Source organism: Phragmites australis, chromosome 1, assembly GCF_958298935.1.
Source record: "Phragmites australis chromosome 1, lpPhrAust1.1, whole genome shotgun sequence".
Lineage (NCBI taxonomy): Eukaryota > Viridiplantae > Streptophyta > Magnoliopsida > Poales > Poaceae > Phragmites > Phragmites australis.
The window spans coordinates 4,054,906-4,076,013 of NC_084921.1; the positions used below are offsets into that span (position 1 = coordinate 4,054,906).

Below are 21,108 nucleotides of genomic sequence, written 5' to 3' on the forward strand. Positions count from 1 at the left end.
TGTTCATACAATGTTCCTTGTTTACCAATGCATATCCAAGCTATCCATGTTCTTGGTAACTAGAGTAAATAAGTTCTTGCAAAAGAGACTGTATATTTGGCGTCCACACATAAGTCCCGTTCTCATGGATATGATGCTCGAACAACCAATGAAAAGATAGTTCACATAAATCTACATTTTATGAGGCTAGCCAGTCCTGATTGAGTTCAAAAAGTCCACGAATACATAACCCACTAGGTTTGGCTAGCTATTTTGAAACATCTTGTGGGCAACTATTTTGAAACAATGCATCCCAGTGAATTGGACAATTATTTTTCATTTTAGAGAAGCAGGGTCCAACCTTTTTTGCATTGCTTGAAACCCAAAAGGATCCTAGTACATAAGCATTCCGTCGAGGAATCGATAAGCAACTGAGACGCTATCAAAGCCAAAACCGACATAAGCTAAACGGCCAGGAAGCATAGTGAATTTAAGAACTTGTTTGGTTTGAATCAAACTATCGCTACCAAAATTTGGCTAGCCAAAGTTTTGGTGAAGTAATTGGTCGCCCACACTTGGGCAAAGTTTGGCTAGAAAATGAATAGGGATGTGAGCATTTCTCGGGCACGGCCCGACTGAGGGAAACCCGGTTTCAAACTTTTTTATTTTAAAATAAAAAGGTTATAAATATATATGTCTATTTTGAAAATTTTCAACAGTCATGAAGAATTCTAAAAACAATATGTGATGTAGAGGATGCTATCATCTAGCTTTTTAAAAAATTTCAATTCAAACAATTACTTGTGCAATGAGAAAAAAAAAGACAAATTTTAGGATCTCTAAAATTGAGAGTTAGATGATAACATCATCTACACAACATATTTTTTTTTTCATAATTGTTCATAACTATTTCGATAGTGTTTTGAATTTAAGAGCAATAGAATGCAATATTTTTTATTTTTAAACCCATCGTTTGTCGCCAGAGTCTAGATTTGAAAATTTTCAAAACTGACACGTATATTTGCAATTTTATGATTTAAAAAATATAAAAATAAAAAATCCACCTGGTTAACGAAAATGGTGCCCAGGCCCACCTAGAACAGAGCAGCGGGCCTAAAAAATTGAGTTGGGCCCAGGACAGGCCGGGATGGCAGGCTCAATCTTGCCAGGTCTAGATGTGACAGGCTTGCCAGAATTTTGGCAACCAACCGAATAGGTACCAAAATAGTTGAGGCTTACCAAATTTTGGTAAGGATAGTTTGCGTACAAACCGAACATGCCCAAAGTCATCCACTGCTAGTGCTAGTACGAACAACAAGTAGGCTTCAGTTTGCCGCCGCCGCCTCTGCAGATTACTTTGAAAAGTAATTTACGGTTTACATATGATAAATCCTCTTGCAAATAGACGTCGAGAAAGCATGACAAGAGTGAAGTTTATTTGAACGTTGAACCTTGCATTGGCATCTTTTTGAGGAAAATAAAAATACTTAGCCACACAACTTAACACCAAACTAGTCCAATCATGTTGGGTGAAAGAATCCTGGACACGAGTAAAGTTAATTTGAGCGTCTTTTCCTTCGCACTCATCCTACCCATTTTTCGTGAATTCTAGATGTAACGCTTTCATCCATATTGATGGCAAAAAGTTCAGGTCAGCCTAGTGGCTACCGTAGCGTTTCTTGGATAAAAAAGTTAGGCATGACCCGTTTTTAAAAGAAAAAAGGTTTGTAGTTTTCTTTTAAGAGGACGAAAGATTTGTAGTTAACCCTCTTCTCCAGTCGTTTTCCAATTAGATTAGAAAATTAGCCATACTGGCCCTCGTGGCCTCATCTAGATCGATCAATGATCATGCGGTCGTAAGCTCGATGACGATGGCCATTACTTGGCGTAGGCCCAATTAGCTCACGCCTCTATATGGCTGGCTTGGCTGATTGCATGCGTCTAAAAGAGCTTGGAAAAACAGCAATTTAAGTAGCACTTGGCAAGGTTAGTGAGTGCAAACCTAAGCCACAATGTTGTCAGCTTGTAACTCGCCCAACTTCTAAAACCAGGTAATTTTTTTTTAAAAAAAATTCGAGCTAGTCGAAAGAAATAGGTCCATGCAAGTTTCGACATAAGGCTCCTCTAGGCACCTGTTTAGAACACGGGAATTTCATAGCAGTCCTTGGACTTAGCAAGATCGGTCTAAGGTTTCACTTGTCATCAACCCCAAGCGAAAAAATAAGTAATATTAATATCTCCCTATCAAAAGCTGTCTTTTCTCGCTGCCTACTTTTCGCAAGGAGAGAGAGAGAGCGCGCGCGAAGTGCAGATGCTGTGCTCTACCAAAAGTTCAGAGCAAAGAACCGACACCATTAGTTGAAAGAAAATGGGAGCTGACTAATAACTAGTTTACCAAAATTATGTTAGAATTATTAAGATCGATCCATAAAACAATTCGTAATAAATCTTAAAGATTCATATTATGAGATGTGATTTATGTTAAACCTTATTCTCTATTAGTACCATATTACTAATATAAGTAAAGATAAAGATTTTCTCCCTATATATATATATATAAGGACATCTATTTCATTGGGTATATAAATAATATACATGGCTAATTAAGAGTAGCACTAAAATTAGAAATATTTTTATTACGTGAGTCTGTATAAAAGTTAGGGTTTTGTATCTTTCTCTTTTTGTTGCGCTGCTGTTATAGTCTACTTCATTCCGATGTCGACGTACATTGGCAACCTAGAGAGTATGTCTTCGAAACCCTTGCTCTTGAGATCTTGCACTGGAAGAGAGCCAATAAGGTTTTTAGAAAGCTCCGCGTGATTGCTCAAATTGTTCACCACAGCTCGTCTTTTTGGTCGTTTGGACGCTGCCCGTTGTTATAAATAAATTCGGCACGTCATCAATAGGATCGATCATGCCGTCAACCCGGTGCAACCAGCATCTTCAGCAACTTCTACAGCGCAGGATCAGTACGTAAAAACCATGTTATTCATATTTTATTTCTTACGATTTCTAATTTAAAATATAATAGATTTAGACATATATATTTCTTTCATACACATAACTAAATTATGCTCTGGTAATATAAATATATTAATTTATCAGTTTACGCTCATGAATTATTTATAAATTAAATTAAACCTAAAAATATCAAATTTTCTATCAGATTATGCAAAAGCAAGATCAGACCGGACCTGCAACTTCGAAACCAAACCTACAAGAGGCACCAGTCGGGTCAGATATTCATCGTATTTTCCTCTTTCCGCCCAGCTTTGTTTTGCTTTTTGTCTTCTGTTTCATTCTGGAGTTTTTTTTTGTCTTGTGGTCGGTGGGATTCTTCTTTTCTATTAATACGATTCTGATAGCTCTCCTGCTGATTCAATTAAAAAGATATATTCATCGTGTCAGCCTCCGGGAGAGGGAGAGACGCGCAGTGGGATACGAGCGCCATTTGGCGCCACGCTCCGACCCTAGAATATCCAAAACCAAAGACCAAAGTCATTTGCTATTGCTAGCGTGAGTTGTGCAACGACACCTCTCTCCTCTCTCACGCGGGCAGTTCACACACTCCTCTCTCTGACTACCCAAGCCAGAGAAAGAGCAGAGAGGGGAAGAAGGAAGACTTGCATGGCTCAGCTCCCGGACCTCGCGGCGGCGCGGCTGCCCGCGGCCTGTGCCGCTCGGAGGAGGTTCGTGGTGGCGGCGGCGGCAGGGGGGCGCGTGAAGCAGGGGGATGCGGGGAAGACGCGGGTGATCAGGGTCGCGGACCCCGTACGGGAGGGGAGGCTGCCGCTGCCTCTGCCTCTGCCTCTGCCGCTCCCGCTGCTGTTCGCCGCGCCGGTGACGCCGTCAGAGTCGCCGGCGGCGGTCACGAGGCGGGACGAGGACGAGGAGGAGAGGCGGAGGTACTACCTCAACATGGGCTACGCGATCCGGACGCTCAGGGAGGAGCTCCCCGATGTTTTGTACAAAGAGCCCAGCTTCAGCATCTTCAGGTTCGTCGGATTGTATTAACCCCTCTTGAATTGATGCAAATTTTATCTTTTTGAGTTAATTGAGCTGTTTTATGTGGAATCGAGGTGAATTAGTGGTAAAAATTTGGTCTTTCCCAGTGGTGACTGCTTCGATTGATTAGTATCGATGATATTTTTTTTTCTGTATCTACTAAGATTTGTCACTGTAGCTTGTATTTAGAAGTTCAGAACATGTGTATACCTGAACTTATGCTGCCTTCCCATATAACTTGTGAATTGTGATCTAGACTAACTGCCAGTGGACAGATTTTTATCTAGACTGAGTAGATTGAGGACATGTGCCATTGTAAATGTTTCAGACATCATGGCGGCTATTGCAAAGACAGTAATTTTTTGCTCCATGTTGACTGATTGAGAAGTCGACCCTGTCCAACCACATCCCTTCTGGTTGAAAGTATAGTTTTTTTTTTGTGTGTGTGTTTGTGTGGTTATTTGCTATTTTTCACTTTTTCTGTTGTTAGAGTTTAGTCTCAACTCGAGGCCTCTTTCAGTGAAGATGAGATACTGGACGGCATCAAGCAGCTACCCTCCAACAAGGCCCCCGGGCCGGATGGGTTTACGGTGGAATTCTATCGAGTTGCGTGGCCGGTCATCAAGTTGGACGTGTCCCTCGCCATCTGTGCTTTCGGTTTAGGTGACATAAGAGGTCTTAATCAATTGAACAATGCACTCATCACCTTGCTTCCTAAGAAGGAATCGGCCTGCATTCCGTCTGATTACCACCCGATTAGCCTTATCCATAGCATTGGCAAATTGATCACTAAGGCTCTTGCTCGTTGGTTGGCACCGCACCTAGGCTCGATGATCTCTAATAACCAGAGCATATTCATTGCTAGCCGATCCATACATGATAACTTCAAGATGGTTCATTCCACCATACGTTTGCTGAAGAAATCTAAGAGGCCTAAAATCTTGCTGAAATTGGACATCTCCAAGGTGTTCGATTCGGTTGGTCGAGCATTCTTCCTGGAAGTTCTTCGGGTATGGGGCTTCGGCCCTCGCTGGTGCAGTTGGATCGAGGGTATCTTGGGATCTTCTTATACTTGGATCCTTCTCAACTCCGTACCCGGTCCTATCATTGGCCATGCTAGAGGGCTGCGTTAGGGTGACTCCCTCTTGCCCTTCCTGTTTGTGTTTGTTATGGATACCCTGGCTCGCATCTTACACAAGGCTGGCGAAGAAGGCGTTTTCGATGCTGTTGGCCACAGCTCCATTAGGCACTGATGTTCGCTTTATGCGGACGATGCGGTGCTGCTCCTATCACCTGCTTCTGAGGACATCCATGCTCATCTTGACATCCTCCGTGTCTTCGGTGAGGCGTTAGGCCTCAAAACAAACCTCAACAAGAGTACGGTAGCCACCATCAACTGCACCGATGGGGATATTAACCTTGTTCAGGCGATCCTCCTGTGCAGTTTGTCACCATTTCCCATTCGGTACCTAGGTGTGCCTCTAATGTTGGAGCGGTTGCGTAAGTGCCATTTGCAGCGGCTTATTGACATGGTGGCGGCTAAGCTTCCTGTTTGGCAGGCCAAACCTGGTCTCCAAGCCTGGGAGGGCCACCTTGGTGAGATCAATGTTGTCTGTTACCCCGCTACACACTCTCATTTCAATTGCGGTTCCACCATGGGTCATCAAAGAGATTGACAAGATTCGCAAGGTCTTCCTTTGGGCTGGAGATAAGACCTTGTCCGATGGTCGCTGCACTGTTGTTTGGACTAAAGTGTGCATGCCGTTGGAGTATGAGGGGCTCAGAATTCAGGATTTACGGATGGTTTGCTTGGCGTTGCGCCTCCGGTGGCTTTGGTGGAAACAGAGTGATCCGGCCAGGCCTTGGGCAGCTCTGCCGCTGGAGCATGAGAGATAGGTGGTTGCACTCTTCGACGCTTCAACCATTTTTGAGGATGGAAATGGGATGTCCACATTCTTCTGGAGCGATGCATGGATTGATGGCCGCTCCATCCGCTTGCTGGCTCCGGACCTCTTTGGTTGCGTCGCTCAGTCAGCGGCTAAGCACATAAAAGTTTGTGAAGCCTTGTGTGATCGAAGATGGATTAGGGACATAACTAGTCCATTATCTTTGCCGGCGATCAGTCAATACCTGCACCTCTGGAGCCAACTAGATTCCTTCAGTTTAAGCAGTGGAGATGATCGTGTTATTTGGAGATGGACTTCATCTGGTCCGTACTCCGCTAGATCAGAGTATCAGCTGATGTTCCAAGGAATTGTGCGTTTTGGTGGTGCTAGGCTGGTCTGGAATGCTTAGGCTCCTAGGAAGGTTAAGTTCTTTGCTTGGCTAGGGATGCTAGGTAGACTTTGGATAGCGGCCCTGAGGCGACGACATGGCTTGCAATCGGGCGACTCTTGCTCTCATTGTTCTCAGCATCTGGAGACTACAAACCACTTGCTCTTGCACTGTGTTGTGGCGAGGGAGGTTTGGTGGCAGATATTGTGTGTTCACTCCCCGCAGGCGGCACCCGCTTTCCTGGATTGGTGGCTTCAGCTTCGTGCACAAGTGGCAAGAGATTTCCGTAGAGGCTTGGATTCTCTGATTCTGTTGACTAGCTGGAGATTATGGTTGTCTCGCAATGACATTGTTTTCAACAATCGCCGCATCTCTTCCGACACGTTGGTAGCTCTCATCTGGGAGGATGTCAACCAATGGTGCCACGCTGGGCCTGTCCATCTCTCTGTCCTCAGCGCTCATCTGCATGTTTTCGGATCTGTCATGTAACTGGTGCTAGGTTCTGTTGCTATAGTTGTTTTCTTTCATGTAATCTAGCCTCCTGATGCTAAGGTTCGAGGACCTCTTAGGTTGTCGTGCAACTTTGTGTACCTTTGAATTCACTTTTCTATCCTTCTTAATACAAAGATGCGCAGCTCTCCTACGTATTCGAGAAAAAGCCTCTAAGTTACTGATTGTTAGATACAGCCTTACATTATGTCTTATGCTTGTCGTAGTTGGATACCCTTTCTCATGTTTTCAAGTAACATGAACTTTACTTTGCCTATATGTTGCATTATCCATTTGTTGGGTTGTTTAATGCACAATGCAGATGGGAACTTACAATTTAAAAGCATACTTGTTCATTCTAGACTTTTATTTTGCTGCAGTATTGTATTCTTGATATACAATCAACAAACTCACCCTCTATCAATGCTTGCCTGCTTGCATGCATTTTGCTTGGGCTAACCTTATCGGTATCTCATGTTCATGTTTATCTTTTGATTATTCTGCAAACATCAAGCTGATGAAGTCCACCCTGTCCACCTGCTATAGTGTACTCCCTCTGTGTCAAAATATAGATGCTGTTTGACTTGGCATAGTCTCCTAAATTGAACTTTGACTGTTAATCTCTTGTATTATATTATTCAAAACAATAAAATCGTAATCGTAGGAAAGAACTTCCTATTACGAAGTCAGTGGTACCATATCATCCAAGTAATTGTTGGTCAAAGTTTCCAAAGTTTGAATCTTGAAATGTGCGCGCGCCTTATAAAAAGAAACGGAATGAGTACTTTGTAGCTCTTTCGTGGAGTGGATATTGTACCTCTGAGTATTTGCTGAACTGTACTACACTCAACCAGGACTATAATTAACATAAACAGAAAAATAGCACATGTTTCTGGACTACCATGTTAGCATCATACCTGCATGTATTGCTGTTCCTTCGATCTTCACTACATACTATGCTTGATATGGTTGCTCTGTTGAATTGAGTAACTTGAGTCTGCCTGCAACTGTACATATTTACTTGTGTCGCACTTATCTAATACAGTTGTATAGTCAGTAGTCTGCAGTATGTGAAAGTTGCATTTTCTTAGAGCTTGTTAACTGTTGTGTCTTATCATTTATCTTTTCCTGATTCCATTTGTTACTGTTTTTCAGAGATGACGTTGTCTTCAAAGATCCTTTGAATACATTCGAGGGCATTGAAAATTACAAAAGGATATTCTGGGCACTACGTTTTACTGGGCGGATCTTCCTCAAAGCATTGTGGGTTGATATAGTTAGTATATGGCAGCCTGCCGATAATCTCATCATGATTCGCTGGACTGCCCATGGCATTCCTCGAGTCCCATGGGAGGGCCATGGTCGCTTTGATGGCACTTCTGAGTATAAACTTGACAAGAATGGGAAGATCTTTGAGCATAAGGTGCACAACGTCGCTATGAATCCACCAACAAAATTTAAGGTCCTATCTGTCCATGAGCTAATTAGATCACTTGGTTGTTCTTCCACTCCGAAACCTACTTATTTTGAGGCTTCATGTCAATCTTTGAGTGCAGCGCCACTTAATTTGAGACTGGCATGGATAAGATGCTACATTTCATTGTGCCGTATGCTTTCACTAGCAAATCTGGGAGAAGGATAGCATGGGTTTAGCTTGATACCTCCATTTTTGGTCTTTTCATTATATGGTAGCACACAAAATTACTGAGTACTACTGAGTCATAGCAGATGTATATGTACAGTATAATTTGTAGAATAAAAATACCTCTTGGTTAAGGTGTATAAGCTGAAATGCTGCACTTGTCATTGGCTGTTAAATTTACCAGTCTGCTAGCTAGTTGATTGGACATATTTGTGTCCACCCTGCATCTTGTTTATGCGATGTTATAAATGCGAAAAACTGAATGTTTAAGTGAGTTAGCCCGAAGGAATAAAGGTGCAGTGCTCCCCTCCCCTGTTTAGACCCAGTGGGTGTGGTAGCATCATGGCAGCCCAATATATGATGTGGCGATCGAAAACCACGATGAACACACAAAACCCATAAATTTCAGTATCAGTAGAAAGAACAGAAACATGATGAACAACACACCATTTAAAAGCAAACATGTTAACTGTTATGATAAGCAGGAACACTGTGTTTCAGATCCATGTCTCAAATTGTAAATAATTTTAAAATAATAAAATTTTCGTATTGATAATCTGAAGAACGGTAACCTAATATCTTTATATCAACAAGTATATACAATTTCAAGAAGTCGTGTAGCGGCAAGCAGCCTGTAGTAATTCACTCTAACAAAATGCTGGCAAATTTGAAAGTGGGAGCATTTTGCATCTTGTTGAAACCTAGTCAGCTTAAAGAAAGAATGACTAGGACGGAAGGTCCGTGTTGGGTGGTCGTGTTCCTTTTTCCTTTTTCAACGAAGAATGTGTGTGTGTGTGTGTGTGTGTGTGTGTGTGTGTGTGTGAGAGAGAGAGAGAGAGAGAGAGAGAGAGAGAGAGAGAGAGAGAGAGAGAGAGAGAGCACTGACCACTGAGATATGCCAGGAGCGGTCCGTGCACAATGTTTGCTTTTTTCAACATTGGTACAATGGTTGATACAAAAACTGAAGAATCAGTTATAGGTTACCGGAGGTACTTTAATAGTTTAAATTATAGTATCCATGCTTGTATCGTTGATGTAAACATTGATATCAGTATGAGCGGTCATCGAAACATCGAATGGGCTGGATCAGATAGACGGTCAATGGATAGTGCATCGTATAAAATCTGTCGAAAGTCGAGAGATCAAGGCAAGATGTAAAATTCAGGAGGCACAGTGTTCGAACAGTGCGCAGAGGCCCTGTGAAGCCGGCGATTCCTTCCGCTATAAGGATTAGTATATACATGTATATATGAGCCACATGTTGCTGGTCCAAAATGCTGAAGCTTAACCAGAAGGGAAAAAAGGTCACATCGAATAATTCACCCCAAACACGAACCACATATTTTGATATGAAACTTGGGTTGGGCCCTTCCCCCCTTGCAAGTCACTGGACAAAGGATTTTGGTCCTGATGAAAAGAATAATGCTTCCATTCCCGATAGGAATATGATCTTCCAATAATCTGCAGGAAGACGTAGGACAGGCAATTCATGAGCAACCTCCATCCATCCATAAGCCCACAAGTTGCTACTTAGATATGCTCTCTGTAACCATTATACATAATATATCTAAAAAGAATTGAATTGCCCAAGAACAATTTGTGCATATGCCTAAATTTCGCGTAGTGAGATGCCAATCCTTTGGTGCAACCAGCTGCTCAAGTCAGCTACCTTGATCAAGACCGAACTACTTTTTGCTCATGGTTGAGCAAATGAGCAGTCTTGTGCACCTACAAACATACAAGAAATAGTGGACTTGGTCAGAACAAGCCTCAGTTAGAGCTATCAGGCTTGTGGACCATGCGTGCAACATCAACTTGTTACTTGTCATGCAGCAAAACACACTGATGCCTTTCATCAATGGGATAAAATAATACTGTGATATCTGAATGGCACCTACCCTAGTTAAAGGTCCTGAGGAAAATACACCATTGCACCTTGTGTTTTTAACTAGCTAATGTCCCAATGCTTGTTTGAGAATATTTTTCAACTTTTCATTTCTAACAGGAGCATATATGGCATTAGGCTGTTTTCTCAGACAAACATAATTCCTTTTTAAAACCAAATTACCGACACCTTGAAATCGAAACATCATTTCATATATTTGAAAAAGTTTGCAATGTTACTGCAGGTCAACTATCATAATTTGAATTGCTTCTAATCCTCTGTTATCTTATCTTATGGCCCCTTTCAAAAAATACACCACATAGCAAATGAAGTTGTAACTACCTCTAAACTTTACCTGTTCTATCATTTTTTTTTCTCGAACGGACATGAGAGTTGCGTGTCATTTCATTTAAAGAAGAGGAAAAACAGTACACACAAAAACCTTACAACACAAAACACAAAGGAAAAAACATCAAAACAAGAAACAGAAAGTCCACAAGAAAAGAAAGAAAGAACAGACACGTCCTAAGACCCAGGCAAAAGAGCCTGAAGGTCCAAGGCACCAGCCGACCACCAGAGAGAACCTTGCACAGCCACGGCCTGAACCACCAACTCGAAATCAGGAGAAACTCCATTGAAAATGCAGTCGTTCCAATGCTTCCAGATTTCCCAAGCGGCCAAGATAATAAGAGAGTTCAGACCCTTCTTAAGATGTTTATCCACTTGTTTTAGCGCCTGACACCACCAACCAGAGAAAACCGAATTATGTGGCTGACCGGCCTTTTGAAGAGTGCTGAACCAAATCTGTCTAGAAACCACACAAGAAACTAACAAGTGCTGAATGGTCTCCTCAACCTGATCACAAAAAGGAGAAAGAGGAGAGTGACGCAGACCCCTTTTGGCCAATCTGTCAGCAGTCCAGCAGCAATTAAGGATTGCAAGCCATAACTTGCATCATAGAGGCGCCCGGGATTTCCAAAGCCTTTTCCAGGGAGCAAACCTAATAGAACCAACAAAAAAAAGGCATTATAGGCTGATTTGTTGGAGTAAGCTCCCGAGCCAGACAACTTCCAAATATGTTGCTCTTGCACCCCATCTTGCAAGTCCCAAATCCGGAGATACTCACATATAGCCTGAACAGAGAGCACTCCCTTTATATCTGACACCCACAAGAGGTTGGTTAAAGCTTCTGCCACTGTCCTTTGGCTGACAATTTTATGAGGAATTAATGGAAAGAGATGAGGAGCCAATTCTTCGATGGCCCGACCATGAAGCCACTTATCCGACCAAAATCTAGTGTTACAGCCATCGCCAACCATGCTCACCAAAACCATAGAAAATAAGGCCCAGGTATTGGGGTGGACTTGAATCTGCAACCCAGACCAAGGACTTGAAGGCTCGCCCTGTTCTGCCATCACCCACCTAGATCAATCTAACATTCCATGAACTGCAGGAAGAGTGCTTTTTGAAAAGCATTTGTACAATGGGTAATATTGTTCAAATTTCTAATTTGATATTGTGACATGGAATCTCTCCATTTACCCTTTCTCATCATTTTGTCCATTGTGCCCAACTGTCCATAATTTTCTAAGATTGTTGTTGCAGCTTTGCAAAAACAAGGGAAATTTTCCTAGCATAATTTATCCTTCCCAACATACAGAAATTATGGCACACTGTTAAAGGTACAGAAGTGTTCAGTTCAAGTAAATGCATTGCAAATTATTCCCGATGATAAATTCAGAAGGAATAGGATGCCACACCTTTGCCTGATGTGTCAATGGACAGTTGGCCCAGAGAAGATTTTGTGATCAATTAACCCATGTTAGGCCCACTGACAACAATACTCCCATGCAAACTCTGATCACAACATCTTTCCATACGCGGCTAGGGGGCACGTTGAATCTGATACCATGCAGTGCAAGATCACCTGCTTTGCAGAATCTTATCTCAATGTTTTTCAGTTCTGCAACACTGAAATGTAGAAAAGAGTCACAATTCTGCCAGAATGTTTGGACACAACCACCCCCTCCCCCGACACCACCATCACCACACACACAAAAAAAGAAAGAAAAAAGGGAGAGGATTCTAATATTCGATTATATGTATATTTTGTTCGATATTATTGCATAAGACAAAGGGAGAGGGAGGATTCTAACATTCGATCATCGGAGTTACTGAGCATTACTTTCATCCAATGTAAATTGCTCAGTCTGAGGTGATTTACAATGTAAAATGGTAATCAAACGTGAGCTATTTGATTGGTTGTTTCTACAGAAGTAAAAGGAGACATTAAATTGTCTGATCTTAAGCACTAGATATTGAAAAAGGAAAAGTATTATGAGTTTTCCTCAACAGTTGAGGCTACCTTCCTCTCAGATGTTCCTGTATTTTCTGCATGATTGCAAATAATTATGTTTTTAACCCGATGTGTTGCCTGTCTAATCATATGCGTTTCTCTATTAGACCATGTTAGTTGGCCTAATAGCTCCTCTCTCAATACTCCATTTTCTATCATACTGCAGTAACATGAAAAATTACTAGCCTTTCAGTTATTGTGGCAATCAAGGATGCAATAAGTGAGAGTTTGGAGAGAGACAACAGCATCAATGACTTAGGGCAACTTTGGGAGAGACATGGCAGTTTACCTTAAAAACCTAATGTTCAACTTTCAACATGAACTTTTTGCTTAATCTTCTCTATTTTGTAACGGAGTGGGCATTAAAAAAGCTGACGGGTCCATAGGCTCAGCAAACATTGAACACCATGACGGTAACTAAAAACTAGCATAAATTTACTTCTTTCATTGATATGTCCATGGATCAATTAACATTCTCTGATCTCCCAAAAAGTTTTTCTCAGAATCGTTATTTTTTGTCTAGAGATCTACGTAAGCCAAGTTGGGGTAGGCTACAATGAAACCCAACAAGAGCCACCAACAAAGAGGAAATAAAAAGTAGACTGCTCCAAAAATGCACTTACGAAAGATTCAAGGTATTCATGTGGTGGAGCCAAGTCATTTTTAATGATATTTCATGGCCGCATACCTCTAGAAATGATCTGCTCCAAACATGTCCATTCTGATGCAACGTGAACCTGGCAAACCATACACCGTAAACTGCAAAATCAATACTGGATATAACATTATTTCAGATGATAGATTCCACTTCACCAGCAGTACATATATTATTGAGCGAGAGCATCTTTCCAGAAGTTTTATTCAACTTCTTATGGTGACGCTATGCTTCTACACCACCTTTTTATCTACTTGCACCACTATCCTTAACCTCTCAACAAATCTATATATACCCTCCCTCCGTCCATAAGACTCCGCAATTCAACAGCTGAACTGAAGCACAAGTAGAACAGCTACATCTGTATTACTTGACCTCTGTGCAATACCAAGAGCTGTTGTGTAAAAGGCACCTTTGAGTTGGAGAATGAATGGAAAGAAGGGTAGTATAAGGATTGATATCTGCCTGCCATCAAACAATGTGGTGCCAGAAGGTGTAAAGAAGCCAATCCTTGAAGAAGTTCCCTCCCACAGACAGTGGCTACGTGATGTCTGGGAATTTGCAAGGCAGGACACAAACAGGGTCACCTTTGCACTCAAGGTTGGCCTTGCTTGCCTCCTTGTGTCACTGCTCATACTCTTCCGTGCACCCTATGACATCTTTGGGACTAACATCATCTGGTCCATCCTCACTGTTGCTATTATGTTCGAGTACACTGTCGGTACGTATCATCTCTATGCATGAATACCTAGTCAAAGTTGCTGAAACATTATGAACAATATCTGGATATGCTATGTTTATTTGAATAATCATTGACAAAGAATATGTGAAAGTATTTATGATTGAAAACTCTTAACAGTGTTAGCCATGTGTAGGTGCAACTTTCAATCGTGGATTCAATCGGGCTCTCGGAAGTGTACTTGCTGGAGTATTTGCAATAATCGTTATTCAAGTGGCTATGTCTAGCGGCCACATTGCAGAACCATATATCATTGGTTTCAGCATCTTTCTTATTGGTACGCCTTAAAACTGATCTGTATTCAACATACAATCCATATAAGCCATGACTTTATTCATTTGTGTTAGACCTGAAATGCAAACTAGAATAGTGTTTGCGTTACCTAGTATTTCAGTTTCTTTCATCCTTCTTACTGTGCAATATGACACGCAGGAGGTTTAACATCCTTTATGAAGCTATGGCCGTCACTAGTTCCATACGAGTATGGCTTTAGAGTTATCCTATTCACCTACTGCCTGATCATTGTATCGGGCTACCGCATGGGAAACCCTATCAGGATTGCGATGGACAGACTCTACTCGATTGCAATTGGAGGGCTCGTCGCTGTTATTGTAAATGCATTTATCTGCCCAATCTGGGCAGGGGAACAACTGCACAAGGAACTAGTTAACAACTTCAACTCTCTGGCAGACTCCTTAGAAGGTTCTCATCACCCCAATCCTAGAGATACTTTTTTCCCCGTATATCACAGTGGAGGTTACAAGACATATAACTCTTTTACTTTCTATTGCTATAGAGTGCGTCAAAAAATACATAAGTGACGATGGTTCAGAACACCCAGACTTCTCCAAGACTGTCATGGATGACTTCCCCGATGAACCGGCATTCAGGAAGTGCCGAGCTACCTTAAATTCATCAGCAAAACTTGACTCGCTGGTAACTATTTGATCTTATTCTGTATGCTTATTTTGTATTATAATCAACAGCATGCCAGAAAACATTTCGTCATTGATATGGTGGTAATTTCCAGGCAAACTCTGCCAAATGGGAGCCACCACATGGGAGATTCAAGCACTTCTTCTACCCATGGGCAGAGTACGTGAAGGTTGGCAATGTTCTTCGGCACTGTGCCTATGAGGTGATGGCTTTGCATGGCTGCGTACACTCAGAGATTCAGGTATCATAAGGATTTTCCCTGCATCTTAAGTCCTAGTGCTAGCCTGCTAGGTTTCCTCTTATTCTTTATCTGCCTAGCTAACAGCAGCTACTTCAAAACATATAAACTTGAGCAGAATTTTTTACACAAACATAATTCATAAAGAGAAACATGATATTTAGATGCATAAGTGAATTATCTGAACTGGTCCTATGAAACAAGTGGCAACACTGCGATCCTTGATTTGAGAATAGAATTTGATACCTTCATTGGGTCCTTTACAGGCAAAGCTATTAGTTCTTCGTCCTAGTAGTGCAAAAACCAGATTCTCATTCCATGATGCAATGTAAGTTGTAACACTCAAGAAAGCAATAGTGATGCTTCACCAAAGGACCAGCAAGGAGCACACCTAATATCTCACCTTCATTCATCACACCTTCATCATAGTTGATATTTTGTACGGATAAAACTTGCCTCCCCGCATAGACCATAGTTTAGCATTCTTCGTAGTTCACTTCCAGTAGAGAACCTTTTTGGTTCTTTGTTTATGCGAAAGAACTGACGAACAAGATAATTGAATTGATCAGATAAATAAAAAACCATCTACTTTGACTGGTAAAAGTAGCAAGCAAGAATCTGAGAGTGTCAACTTAGTTTCTGAAGAGTATGGGGAACTGCACAAATATGACAGCGAGAAATGCTAAATTTGTTTAACAAATTACTAATGCAGTGTGCAGTAAGACTGCAAGTACACCCAGTACTGCAACTAAAAACTCAAATGAATAGTGTGACAACTCAGCAAGGTCTGTCTATTTTTGACAATGCAGAAAAGAAATGGTTCAAAAATGCAAAATTCCACATGATGTCCCGAGTTCATTTTCTCAATGTTCGCGTACTCTTTGCTCAGTTTTCATATCATTTGAACAAATTGTGTAATGAACAAGATAGTCAATGAGTTCTTAACCTTAATTTGTGCATAACACTAGTTTTTACATTCTTACAGGCACCATACAACCTAAGGTGTGCCTTCCAGTCTGAGATTTTAGATGCCACTAGCCAAGCTGCGGAGCTGTTGCGCGGTATAGCAAAGGATGTAAACAACATGAAGTGGAGCCTTCAAACTAGCCTGCTGAAGCATGTCCATGTCTCGACCGAGCGTCTGCAACACTCAATTGACTTGCACTCGTACCTCTTTACAGCTACTCATGAAGACAACTCTGCCAAGGCACAATTGAAAACTGCCAGATTTGTCTCTTTTAACCTCAATGATTTCACTAAACAATCTGACGAGCTGGAAAGCAAAGTAACTGGAACCACAACTACACCATCAGCAGTGCCGATGCAAGCTGAATCTTATCATGAGATGATGAAAAGGCAGCAGAGAAGACTGCATTCATGGCCTTCTAGGGAGGTTGATGATTTTGAGGACGATGGAAATGTCGTCTCAGATATGATACCAAGGATGCGTGCACTTGAAAGCACCACAGCTCTGTCCCTTGTGACATTTACATCATTACTGATTGAATTTGTAGCTAGGCTAGATCATTTGGTTGAAGCTGTTGAGAAGCTCGCAAAGATGGCCAGGTTCAAGCAGCAGATTGCAAACTAACCATTCAATAACACTGACATATTAAAGATTAGCATACCCACAGGCTACAGAACTAAGTGTTTACTTATTTACTTAAAGCATCGACTAATTTAAAAGTGTTGGTTTACTCTTTCAGACACTCGAAAGAGGGAAGTGTTTGCTTACTGATATTTGCCAACGGATCTACCGAAGTTTAATAGAAAATATAATTGTTAATCTATTCTTGTGCAATCTGTTTGGCATTGACAGCCAGTTTTATTCACTCATTAGTTCTCTGAAGTCTTTTAAAGTATCTGCGTGAATTGTCCACGCATCTTCTCCGTTGACCTTAACTCGTCTTCAATCTGGCTAATTGGGTAAACCCACAAGCAACCACTGATGGAACAGACATAACAGACTAACAGATTACTTCATGGAACACATGTGCTCAGTTATGCATTGTGCATGCCATTAAATAAAAATTTCACCTCCACCACTCAACTTTATCAGAAACTATCACTGCACTAGGATGAGAACCCCAGGTCCACTGGAGGGCCTAAGAAGGGACAAGGGTGTACATATGTACACCCAAAATTTTGTGCAATTTTTTTTCTCTATGTCAACTATATAAAACACGAGTTGATTCTCGCATCACCTCTTCCCTCTACTCTCCTCCCATCTAATAAAAAATCCTAAAATTCAAATAATTTACTCATATTTACTATCCACTCTCGTCCTCTAGCCTCCCGTCTTGTTACCAAGTACGGATATGAGGCTCGTTTTACTAATAAAAATAACTGAAGAAATTAGAAGAAAAATTACGAATAATCTCCTACTCTTTTTTTGAATCCCATCTGAAATCAAACTACGGTAACGCTCTCGACGTATTCATTTAGCGACGCTCCTATGACGCATCCACATCTCTATATCATGAGTTTATACTTGATGTTACCGTATCCAATGTTTGTGTTTTCGTTGCAACATACGAACATTTAGCTAGTGTCATATTCTGTAGGTGTGCCTGGTGACTGTGGTCCACAACGGCTAAAGCCCATATCGTCATGACTTGACCGGCGTTGACGCGGCCACAACTCACGACCCACTGCCCATGTGGCCACGCATATCGGCTAGGGCTGGACAAACAACTCATGGTTCACGAGCTAGCTCGGGCTCATGAAGGCTCGGCTCAGCTCGGCTAGGCTCGTTGCCCAAACGAGCCGAGCCCGAGCCACACTACTAGCTCGTTCCGGCAATCGAGCCGAGCCGAGCCAGCTCGCAAGCCGCTCGCGAGCCAAACCATGCCATGGACGACCTGCACTAATGCCTGATCAGCCCGGCCACAGCCCATAGTGTCCACCGTCTGCATGATCCATGCATGAGTACATGAACTAGCAATCACATTGAGGCTTGAGCCTTGCCTTTTTTTAATGCCATCGAGAGTACTCACCGCATGATCCATGCATGCATGCACACTTTTCCTTTGTTTATTCGGCAGCCACATGCATGTGACAATCACCACCAGCCATGCAAAACCGCATGCATGCATGCAAAACCAGCTCGACTTGCATGCTTCTGGCACCCAGTTTTGGCAGGCTCGTGAGCCAGCTCGAGCCGGCTCAAGCCAGCAATCAAGCCGAGCCGAGCTGGCATTTTAACTCGGTTCACAAACCGAGCCGAGCCTATAGTTCATCGAGCTTCTACGAGCCGAGCCGAGCCGAGCCCGGCTCAGCTCGTTTCCAGCCCTAATAGCAGCCAAAGCGCCCTCGAGGCACAAGTGACGACCGCGTGCGTGAATGCATCGATTCTTGAGAGGCTGAGACTATGTGTGTGACTGTGTGACGATCGCGATCCTGAGATGGAAAGCGGCGGCAGGACGTGGCGTGAGCGCGGGCTCAAGCCTGGAGGGCAGCGGCGATGGTAGCGGGCTCGAGCTAGGTGGGGCACAGCAGCAGAGCGGGCATGAGCGAGGCGGGGCGCACGTGGCTGCGTATGTGGGCACGAGCGCGACGAGTATGTATACCCAAGTTGAAAATGCTGGGCTTGCCACTGCCAAGTTCAATACGGACTAGGTAAACATCCTTCATCGTCCAAGAAACCCCACGCCAAACATCGCACGGTAAACGCAGCAGAACATGTAAAAAATCATACAAATCAATCATGATCTTTTTTTTTTGAAAGATCCCGACGAGCTAGAGCTCAAGCCGAGCATATATTAAAAAGAAGAGAATTGACCCAATTTATAAGGGAAACCGGACCCGAAAACCTTAACAAATACATGGTTTCAGAGAGGAAAACTGGCACCTAGCCCCAAGACGACAATATGAACTCCGATCGACAGACGGCACCAAACTCAAAAAAACGCAGCCGGACAAATGGCGAAGCCCAACCCAACTCAACTCACGCACTACCCAGCTATCTCAGTCGGCGGAGCCCAGCTCCCATGCCGCATCTCAAACTCTAAAACGGTTGGCGGAGCTCTGCTCCCATGCCGCACCTCCCCTCTTGGTCGATAGAGTCTCGCTCCAACGTCACACCTCAACTCACGAACCAAGCTGGCATCACGTCGCTTCGAGGAGCATACCACTGTCGAGAGACGCCAATCAAGAGGAGTCGACGACAATCGAAGAACGTAGGGGTCAACCTACAAGAGAAAAGCAAAGAAGCCCAAGTAGCCGAAGAGTGCAGAGGGAAACTTCAAGACGACGCCTTCAGGAAGGAAGTGATGCCAATGTCACCGTCGCCCGTCCAGAAACCCGAATAGGGTTTTCACCCAGAGTAAAAGAAGAAGGGGAAGTCACACGAGGTCGCCTCTAGGGAGGGAATGGCGCCCGCAGGCGTCACTGACCTTAGCTCTAGTAAGAACCGAAGCAAGGCTTACGCCCGTGACCCCCCACCCCAAACCTCCGCACCAACGGCCACCGTGTCGACCGACCACACGCCGAGCCGCCGGGCCGCCCACCGTGCTGACACACCACGGCATCTGCAGCCGCCACTATCCGCAACCAAAATGCCACCGACCCAGACCGAGGAGGTGGAGGTGCGAGCAGCAGAGCTCGGGCACCACATCGGGCATCACGACAGTGGCGCGCGCTGAAGCACTGTAGGAAGCGCAGAAACATGCGGATCTGGGTTGCCCTAGAGCACACCCACGGGCACCAGGCCGGCCCCACCATCGGCCAGAGACCTGCTCGGACGCCAGCACACGTACAAGCGCCACCAACACGAAGCCTTGGCAGCCGCCTCCGCAACCACCGCGGATGCCACCCACACGCCAGCGAGCATGAGCATGAGTCGCCCCAGGCGGTGTCGACGGAGGAGGATGTTATGAGGGGCGACCGAGGGATGATGCGCAGGCACAGGCGAAGGCTAGCTGCTGCACAGGGAGGACCTCAGCCCAAGACTAAAGGTCCGGTCAGCGGCAAAGACACCAGCCGGTAAGAACCCCCTCACGGCCTCGGCGCCGGCAATGGCGACACGATGCATGGATAGCGCCACGGCGACGCAGAGGTCCTTAGCCCGCGCAGATCTGGGCGACATGGCATAGATCCGGGCGCAAAGACTGGCCACCGAAGCCCACCGATGTGCAGAACGGACGCCAGAAGCCGGACGCTGCCGTCACGCAATGCAGCCGAGCAGATCGGGTTGCCGAACGCCGCTAGCACCAATACCCACAGTCGGCACAGAGACCGGCCTCCGTGGCCCACCGACAGAGCGCAGATCTGTGCGCCGCCGACACGCTGGACACCACCGCACCATTGCACCGGAGTAGGGCGAGACGAGGAGAGGGGAAGGGAAGAGGAGGAGAGGGAAAGGGAAGAGAAGGAGATGGGAGGGAGGGATCTGTGACGGCCGCCGCTGGCTCTGCCAACCGGCGATGGCGACGGCGGCCATGCCGAGAGCACTTTCAGGGGTGGAGGAGCGGGGCGTCGAGGTCGCCCCCGAGTCACCAGAGGATGCAAAGCGAGGGCACCAGCGGTCTCTTCAAACGGTGGAGAAGTGATCGGCAAAGGCAATCAATCATGATCAGACTGAAAGATAAACAAGAACAAGCAGGAACACTCACAGAAGCATAACGCCAAGCACCTGGTGTGCATTCCGGGATGGGCTGTCGAGTGGGAGCAGAGGCGGAGAGAATCCTCCACGAAGGCATGATCAGAGATCGCGTGCGCTCTTGCTGTCGAATCGAAGGGCTGATGCAATGAGGGCCATGGATGCGCATCGCTCCCCTCGAAGCTGGCAGTGTCAGTCAGTGGTAGGGCGGGGGCGCCATTGCAGAAGAGGCGAAGACGCACACCATCGCAGCAGTTCTTTTTTTCGGAAGAGGATGTCGCAGCAGTTGCCGCGGCTCCGTGAACCCAACC

At 44.2% G+C, this 21,108-nt stretch overlaps 2 protein-coding genes and 1 long non-coding RNA gene across 3 annotated transcripts; 2 read left to right on the top strand and 1 right to left on the bottom strand.

Annotated features, from left to right (window-relative positions):
* Nucleotides 1-3,412: 3,412 nt before the first annotated feature.
* Nucleotides 3,413-8,663, top strand: LOC133923776 (uncharacterized). Its single transcript, XM_062369061.1, has 2 exons — nt 3,413-3,974; nt 7,903-8,663. Exons 1-2 carry the CDS (start codon nt 3,607-3,609, stop codon nt 8,387-8,389), a joined length of 855 nt encoding a protein of 284 aa, XP_062225045.1. The 5' UTR covers nt 3,413-3,606; the 3' UTR covers nt 8,390-8,663.
* An 878-nt stretch (nt 8,664-9,541) lies between these two features.
* On the bottom strand, nt 9,542-21,096 carry LOC133923932 (uncharacterized). Its single transcript, XR_009910695.1, has 5 exons — nt 20,811-21,096; nt 15,602-15,738; nt 13,319-14,033; nt 12,035-12,245; nt 9,542-11,947 (listed from the first exon to the last, which is right to left on the bottom strand). It is a non-coding gene; the product is annotated as an uncharacterized LOC133923932 (long non-coding RNA).
* On the top strand, nt 13,710-17,011 carry LOC133923858 (aluminum-activated malate transporter 9-like). Its single transcript, XM_062369168.1, has 6 exons — nt 13,710-14,006; nt 14,161-14,301; nt 14,457-14,726; nt 14,821-14,960; nt 15,055-15,201; nt 16,184-17,011. Exons 1-6 carry the CDS (start codon nt 13,712-13,714, stop codon nt 16,787-16,789), a joined length of 1,599 nt encoding a protein of 532 aa, XP_062225152.1. The 5' UTR covers nt 13,710-13,711; the 3' UTR covers nt 16,790-17,011.
* Nucleotides 21,097-21,108: the final 12 nt, after the last annotated feature.

Coding starts and splice junctions, on each gene's coding strand:
- LOC133923858 (XM_062369168.1), top strand. CDS start 13,712: ATGAATGGAAAGAAGGGTAGTATAAGGATTGATATCTGCCTGCCATCA. Junction 14,007..14,160: donor TATGTTCGAGTACACTGTCG/GTACGTATCATC, acceptor AGCCATGTGTAG/GTGCAACTTTCAATCGTGGA. Junction 14,727..14,820: donor TCTGGCAGACTCCTTAGAAG/GTTCTCATCACC, acceptor CTATTGCTATAG/AGTGCGTCAAAAAATACATA.
- LOC133923776 (XM_062369061.1), top strand. CDS start 3,607: ATGGCTCAGCTCCCGGACCTCGCGGCGGCGCGGCTGCCCGCGGCCTGT. Junction 3,975..7,902: donor CCCAGCTTCAGCATCTTCAG/GTTCGTCGGATT, acceptor ACTGTTTTTCAG/AGATGACGTTGTCTTCAAAG.